Source organism: Octopus bimaculoides, chromosome 4, assembly GCF_001194135.2.
Source record: "Octopus bimaculoides isolate UCB-OBI-ISO-001 chromosome 4, ASM119413v2, whole genome shotgun sequence".
NCBI classification, from domain to species: Eukaryota; Metazoa; Mollusca; class Cephalopoda; order Octopoda; family Octopodidae; genus Octopus; species Octopus bimaculoides.
Window position 1 is genome coordinate 114,460,859 of NC_068984.1, and position 8,326 is coordinate 114,469,184.

Consider the following 8,326-nt stretch of genomic DNA (forward strand, 5'->3'; position numbering starts at 1 on the left):
ATATATATATATATATATATATACACATGTGTATATATACATATACATGTGTATATGTACACACACACATATGCATACATACATACATACATACATTACATTATATTATATTATATATTATCAGTGGAAAAACTTGGAAAAGCACATTTCAATGCAAACCAAAACAGGTATCACTTGACTGTGTTTGATTATCCAAGGTAATATTCTTTCATATTTAAAATGAAGCTAACATAAGAGTAGATTTTTTTTAGTAAGTAAGGGATTTTAAAAGTATTTAAAAAAAAAAAATAAATAAAATAAAAATAAAAATTAGAGGAAGGATTAAATGATAGCCAGAGAATATGTAGAATTAAGGGGTGTATATAATGTAATAAATTAAAAGCTACCTCACTAGCAAAAAAAAAAAATGAATAAATAAATAAAATAAAAAATTAATAAATAAATAAGAAATAAAACCCACTGATGACAATGTTTGGTGGCTATTCCATCTCCACACACAACAGAACAAAGGACATGCTTACATTGAAAATTTAGAAAAGAAAAGGAAAAAAAAAGTTTCAATGGTATGCTTCCTTAAGAGCTGTAGGTGTTGATCTCTTTCCTCCAATGCTGGCACAAACCTTTAGCTCAATACACAACAGTAATATTTCAGTGGCCACTGAAAGGATGGTGATTGGCAGGAGTCCTTCCCAGTGGCCTTTTTTTAAGAGCTCCAGCAACAGTGGAGACATCCAACCATTCACTGTCACACACAACATCGTACAACTAATAACAGATTTATTCCACTTAGTGACTTAGCGTACACATGCAGTATGACAGTCGTTTTGAGAAGTAATCTAAAATTCACTTGAGTACAATGACGGTGATCGTTCAATCAATTTTTACACAATCAATGTTTGATGAAGTCAAACTCATTCAAGCATGCAACTATAAAATATACACTTAGTCTCATCTCCCAGTCCATTGTTGCTGAGCCCAGCATGAAGGTCCTTATCTATTCCCTAGGCAAGGGGAAAAATACAAGGAGGCATGATTTTTTAAAGTTTAATCATTAACTATCAGTGTAGGTAGTCCTGAATGCCAGCAAATGCACAAGAACCTACACCAGCTTTTGACATCAGCTTCATGCATTCTGTGGCTTGACCAATAGCCACTTCAAGTGGGGGTTGTCTTGGAAGTCCATATGATTCTAAAAAGAGAAGAAAAAATAATTCAAGATTAGAGACAGTAATAATAACAGACAGTGAGTGGTTAATTTTTTTAGGACTAAATACAGAGTGTGAAGGTGCATGACCTAATGGATAGGGTGTTGCACCCATGATTGTAAGACCATTATTTTGAATCCTGCACTGTGTTTTTGAGCAAAATGTTTCACTTCACAATGCTTTAGTTTACTCTATTGTAAATGAGTTACAGTTATTGCTAGGAAGTTAACCTTAAGACAGGCCAGTGTCCCATTTAGGGGTGACTGTTGTAATCTCATTTACAGGCCATAGAAACTAAGCTCCAGTTTTATGAGTCCTAGGTCTCATGAGAGATCTGATTCCAAGTTTAAATATAAAGTGCAGCAGAAAAATACTCCCATATGCTTTTCTGTCACACCCAACCACTAGTGAAGTTAAGACAGGTGGTAATGGCATCTTCTTGTAGCTAATGTTTTACCATTTTTTTCAGTTACCGTCATGGTTGAACCAATGCATACTGTCTGTTTTCTGTTGAAATGTTTATCAAGAATAATGAATCTAGGAGGTTTCTTTTGCTGCACTCTGTGTAACATGATTTCAAGCTTTGCCAGTGGCACAATATGTGCCTTATTCAACTAGCCTCAGTCAGTTGAAAAGAGTTACCTAAATAATTACTTGGCTATAGTATTTGTAATTCTGAGTACATATGACCTCAAGACAAGACATGCTATTTGTCTTGACAGAATTTCGTGCTTGTGTACATAAAGGATAATTTGAAAAAGCTTTCTCTGCCATTTAGCTGAACATTACCATTAATTTGTCTTATGTCTGTTCACAGGTGCAGCCACAGCTGTGTGGTTAAAAAGCTTGCTTCCCAACCACATGGTTTCAGGTTCAGTTCCATTGCATGACACTTTGAGTAAGCGTCTTCTATTATAGCTTCAAAATGACCAAAACATTGTGAATGAATTTGGTAGATAGAAACCGAAAAAGCCTGTCATGTCTTGATTTGTACACATTTTTTTTTAATTATAATTTTTTAAGAATTGAAAAAAAAAAAATCTGAAGTTGGCATATTTTGTGAATAAAAAAAAACTTTTTTTCTTCTTTCTATCATTTTGGATTTAACAATATATACTGTTTACTCCTTAATTACTTTTTGTTAATGAAGAAGTCCAATTTAGAAGACTGTGTTTGGTTCTGGTATCTGGTCATCATTAGCCCAGAAATAACATTGTATGATACTTCTATTGTTATTTGAACTTAAAAATAATAATGCTTATAAAAACAGTATTATAAATTTCTTTTTTTTTACTGGTTATTCTATTTGTATAAAATGATGCAATTGACAGCAACAACAACAACAAAAAATAAATTACCTAAGATAGCACTATTAAGTGCTGCACATACAGGTTCCCTTTGTACTGGATTTAGTTGATAGCCAACAGGACTGTTCCAAGGGTCTGCATAAGCTAACAGACTGAAGGCATTCTTTAAAAAGAAACAAAAGCAAGGATGTTATATGAGCAAACAGAATAACTTGAGATGTTTATAAAACTTGAAGGGAAAGTATCCATTTTATAATCTACTTTCTTTAAAAAACACACAAATACACATACATCAAGTAAACTTTTCGAAGGCAAGTAAGTCAGCAGAAATTAACACATGTCTAGAATAATTCTAATCCACAGAAGTGGGGATTAGAAAGTCTTTACAGACCTTGAAACCTATGTTTCTTTGAAAACCTTGCCAGTTGATATACTTAAACAGATGGTGGTAACATTTAAAGTGGTGGTGGTGGTGATGGTACTGGCTGAGAACACTCATTAACACTATCTATACCAAAGACATATTAATGTCTTATCTATAACTATGAAATCTCAGTGGTGCATATATGCGTTACTCAAAGACAGCCGTAAAATTTCATAGATGCTTATATGCGTCTGTGATACGGACAGTGTTAAAGAATTTTAATGCTACACTAAAGTTTATTTAGCAAAAGATAGCTTCACATAAAAAAAAAGGTAGAGATATATTTTAGATACATGACGTTTCATAGAGTGCACATAATTAAAGTAAGTGCATTGTGGAAGAGCCATTCTGGCCATTGAGTAGCACACAAAGCTAATAAAATTCACTTCAAATTTCATGAGGTGTCAAAACTTTCATCATACAACTGCAGCCTGGTCAATGACAAAGTTTAACTGCAACTCATGAAATTAAATTAAAACCTTTTGTTATCAATACTTCTGTTGAAACACACTACCTTTGTTTCAAATGATTTTTAAAATAATGAAGAATTTAGTAAAATAATTTTGTCATTAAGTTGGTGCCTGGAACAAATTAATGCAAAAAATTTTAATGGAAGATTTTCATTCAAGATCACTTTAACCCTTTAGTGTTTAAACCGGCTGTATCCGGCCCAAATATTCTACACATTTTATGCTCAAACTGGCCAGAACCAGCATCTCACACCTACCCTGCAATGTCATTCTGAAAATAAGCAATTACATCTTTCCTATCTTGAAGCTACAAAATAATATCAGATAAATTTTTTTAAATGTGAATAAATAAGGATTATTTTTGCCAAATTAATCTGAACGCTAAAGGTTTAAAACAAGAGCTAGGTGTGGTCTCAGGCAAGTAGGAGTCAAAACGGTTGAAGTGAATTTATCAGTCCCCTGTGCTGTTTAATGGTCAGACTGACTCTTCCAGAATGTAGTCGCTTCAACTTCAACACACTCTTCCAGATCAAGTCAGTCTCTAGACAAGTTCAACTCCAAAATATAAAATTAAAAATAATACAATAACATTTTTCTGACAACATAACTTTAAACCCTTTAGTATTCAGATTATTCTGTTAAATGTAATGCTTTTTATTTACTCGAAATGTTTTGAATTAATCATGCATTATCTTTACAGCTTTGAGGTTTCAATGATGTGATTGTTTGTTTTTTAAAATGTTACTGTAGGTTAGGTGTGAGAGGTTAGATAGAGCTAATCTGAATGTAAAGCATGTAGAATATTTTGGCCAGATAGGTCTGATTTAATTGCAAAAGGGTTAAATGTGGATCAGACCTTATGAGGCCTTGCTGTACTCAAAAATGGGGGAACTGATGTTGACAAAATATTGAATCTGTTATCTTAATCCTTTTGATAGCAACTCGCCTGAAACTGCTCTTTGTGCAGATACAAACTTCTTGTTTTAGAGTAGTCTAAATTAAAACCATCAAAATTTCATGTTAAAACTATGTTCCAAATGCCAGCAAAATACTGATTACAGTGTTTTACTAAATTCTCTATTATTTTCAAAATTAACTGAAATAAGCACAGTGTATTTCAGTAGAAATATAGTAACAGTGAAAGGGTTAATCATTTTCACACCCAAAAAGCAAGCTTCAATCCACTATTTTACAGTATGTACCATGTACTTTTTCCATGACACCTGCACCAGTGAGCTCACCATGCTGCTCCTAAGACTAAGGTTCCCTTCAACTGAGTGGGCATACAATAAAGAAGGAACTGGCTTTTTAGCTATGGAATGAGGGGTTAGAATGTGAGAGAAGGGAGCAGAACAGAACAGGTTTCTTACTTTAGAGGAACTATATGGTTCTTCCCCTTACAGAAGAGAAGGTGGGAGTGGCTCAGATGGAGGTGGAAAGAGATATAAATAAAGGGTAATGAGGTGTCGAGGTGCACACCTTCAAGATATGAAATGAGTAGAAGGGAGTGAGGACAGAAGAACGGGAAGTGTGAGTGGGCAGAAAATGACATCACACCAGGGTACGCAATTTTTAATTGCTTCCAACTTTTCCTTTAAGCATATGAACAATGCTGTAGTGGTGCTATTGGAAAAGGACTCAAGCAAGGAGAGTAGGATGTAATAAAAAAAATCTTCTGGTCTACAGTTCTAAACAAGTAATTGAGTATTTTGGCAAAGATGCTTACCAACAGGTTGGCTCTTATAATCAACAATACAATTGAAGACACATGAATTTGTGCAATCCCACCCCTAAAATTATCTACGCAACCACTTCCATTTCATTTTTTCTTCTAGTGTGTGTGTGCATTGTCCACTGGTTCAGGAGGTCACAACCAAAAAGATATGCTCTTCTTTATTGTTTTTCTTTTGTTACAGTTGTTTTTGTGATTGTTTTTGTTGTCATTGCTGTCCTTGTTCTTTCTGTTCTTTTGCAGCAAATGGTTGTTTAATTTTTCTCTGCAGGATGTGGTGCATCAATGTAGTAGTCACAGCAGCTTTAGCTGTTATATTAATAATTTCTGTTGCTATGGCTGCAACACCTTTGCCAGTTCTAAGAGAGAGATAAACTGGTGATATTCTGAACACTGACCTTCTCTTTCTTCCACTGAAATGTGCTCTCTTTCCTCCTCTTTCTATCTCACACCCCTCTCCCACTAACATTTCTGTTTGGCTGGCATAATACGGATTACAAAAGAATTCCAATGACTAAAACTGCACTGATATGCAGTGGGTTAGCTTCTGCACAAAATTATCAACAGAAATAATAATCATATTAATTTATAAAAGAGAAGGAAAAAAGAAGAAAAAAAACTCATAAGTAGAAAATGAAAAGTAAAAAAACAAAACAAAAAAACTCATGGATCAAAAACACAACATAACTTCCTCATCAAATACTACTACTAATAATTATAGTTTCAAATGTTGACCCAAGGTCAGCAATTTTAGCTGGAAAGGGTTGGTTGATTACATTGACCTCAGTGCTTGATTGGTACTTTATTTTATTGACCTCAACAGGATGAAAGGCAAAGTTGACCTTTGTGGAATCTGAACTCAAGAATTGAAAGAGCTGACAGAAATGTTAACCATTTTGTCCAACACGTTAATGATTCTGTCCAGTTTACAACTCTGATAATAATAATAATTGTTTATAATTTAGGAATAATACCAGTAATTTTGAGTGGAGGAGGAGAGGAGTCAATAAGATTGATCAAAGTATTGGACTGGTACTTTATCTCATTGACCCTGAGGGGGATGGAAAGCAAAGTTGACCTCAGTGGGGACTGAACTCAGAACATAAAAACCCAGAAGAAATTCTGCAAGGCATTTTGTCAAGATTCTACCAGCTTGTTGCCCTAACAACAATGATAATTGCAGCTAATTAAATTTCTCATTTAAGAAAACATCAAATCATTAAACAACAGATAATGTATTGGTTATAAGTTCCTAGCAACCACACCTGAAAATTTCTCAAATACAGGTGAATCTCGATTATATTTTCAATGAGAAAATCAGTAATACCATTTAAATGCTAGACTCAATATTAACCCTTTGGAGATGGAGCCTCATTTGGAGTTTCAGTGCGAAGAAGATGGATCCCTTTTTACAAACCCTACAGAGGGCATGCACTTCTTTAGAAAAAAAAAAAAAAACTTTACATATATAAAACTATATATATACTCTTTAAGGAAACCGAATGAACTAATACAATCTTCTTTGTCATTTGGCTTTTCGGCTAATAGATTGGCCCTGCCATCTCCTAAGGGTTAAAATGGTCCAGTTCTGTGCTAATTTTATATTTGAAATTTGACTTGATCCAAGCATCTGGAACTCATGAGTGTGAAAGAAAAGGAGGTGGGTGTAGGAGTGGTAGAAATAGTAGAGCATTCCTCTAATTTTTTAATGGTTTCAGTCAGTAGGACCAGGCCATGCTCAAGTATCATTGCCTTCAAAGGCTTTTTTTTTTTCTTTTTAGTCAATCCTGTTGCACCCCAGCACTTCTTCTAGGGAAGTTATATTTTATTGGTTGGCTAAGTTAATTGCCTGCCAATACACCTTTCTTTCTTTTAACTGACAGTGTTGTGTCAAACACATAAACACACATTTGTATATACAACAGGCTTCCTCACAGTTTCCATCTACTAAATTCCACCAACAAGGTTTATCTCTCCACATTCTTTAGAATTCAAATCTCAATAGTGAAAGATTTTTGCTTTTCGTTCCTCTACAGCAGGGTTTTTCAAACTGTGGTCCGCAGACCACAGGGGGTCCGCAAGGACAAGACAGGGGGTCCGTGGAAAGCCAAGCAAGCACATCCTTCTCACTAAGTATGTATTAAAAAATTCCTGTGTGTATAATTGACAATAAACCTATTTGTTAAATACTGTTAAATAAATAAATGTAAAAATATATGTTATTTTAAGCAAATATTTATGTATAAATTTCATAAGCGTTTATAAGGGGGTCCCTAAGGTAAAGCCTGAAATATAAAGGGGTCCGCAAGTCAAAAAGTTTGAAAACCCCTGCTCTACAGTTATATATTGGTGGATGATTCAATTGATTCTCCTCTCCCAACTCCTCTATTAATTAGCAAGAAGTCATCAATATGAGGAATAAAATACTGTATTAAACGTGCAGGTGTGGCTGCATGGTTAAGAAGCTTGCCTCCCAACCCTGTGGGTTTGAGTTCAGTCCCACTGCATGGCACCTTGTGCAAGTGTCTGAAGCCTGGTAAGTAGATGTGGTAGAGTATATGTTTGTGTGTATCTAGACATCATGCGATGGTTGCAAATGAACACAATCATCACACAAGTGAAGTTGCTCATGTCTAATCTACCATGAAAAATATATTTGGCCAAGGGGAAATCAGCCTCAAAAATTCTGACTGACCCATGCAAGCATGGAAAAGTAGATGTTAAATGGTGATAACGATGATAAAATTAAAAGTCTTTTAAAGACCATCCTATTCAGTTAATGTTACCAATTATAGGTTGGTATTTGCAAGGAAATCTCCCAAGACATTATTGACCTATAATGAAAAATTTAAAAACAAATAAACAAACTAACTTTTTGTATTCCAATATTGTAGTACTTTTAATTTAGTTTTAGTCCAATGTGATTATTTAATTTATGCGTTACATTAAGATGTTATCAAACAAACCAGATTGTTTTACAATTTCCAATGAAAGCAGAAAATTGTGCCCCACCCTAATTCCTGCTAAAAATAGGTCAAAATGCTGACTAACAACACAAGCAGCAAATACAGGATGAATGTTAACAATTTAGAAATGACGTGATTCAACAAATTAGAATTAAAAATAAAAAAATAAATTCTTCAATTAAAAACACTTTCATAAAATCAAAATGATTTTAGTTACAAAAG

General features: G+C 34.1%; 1 protein-coding gene across 4 annotated transcripts in view; it reads right to left on the reverse strand.

The window, feature by feature from the left end:
* Positions 1 to 1,029: 1,029 nt before the first annotated feature.
* LOC106872121 (ran-binding protein 9) overlaps positions 1,030 to 8,326 on the reverse strand; it is a 195,390-nt gene continuing 188,093 nt past the window's right edge. For all 4 annotated transcript variants that reach the window (XM_014918985.2, XM_014918986.2, XM_052967368.1 and 1 more), the window contains 2 exons: positions 2,564 to 2,675; positions 1,030 to 1,189 (listed from right to left, as the gene is read on the reverse strand). In XM_014918985.2, the coding sequence (XP_014774471.1) occupies positions 1,059 to 1,189; positions 2,564 to 2,675 (243 nt within the window). In that variant the 3' untranslated portion in view covers positions 1,030 to 1,058. The remainder of the gene's footprint in view (positions 1,190 to 2,563; positions 2,676 to 8,326) is intronic.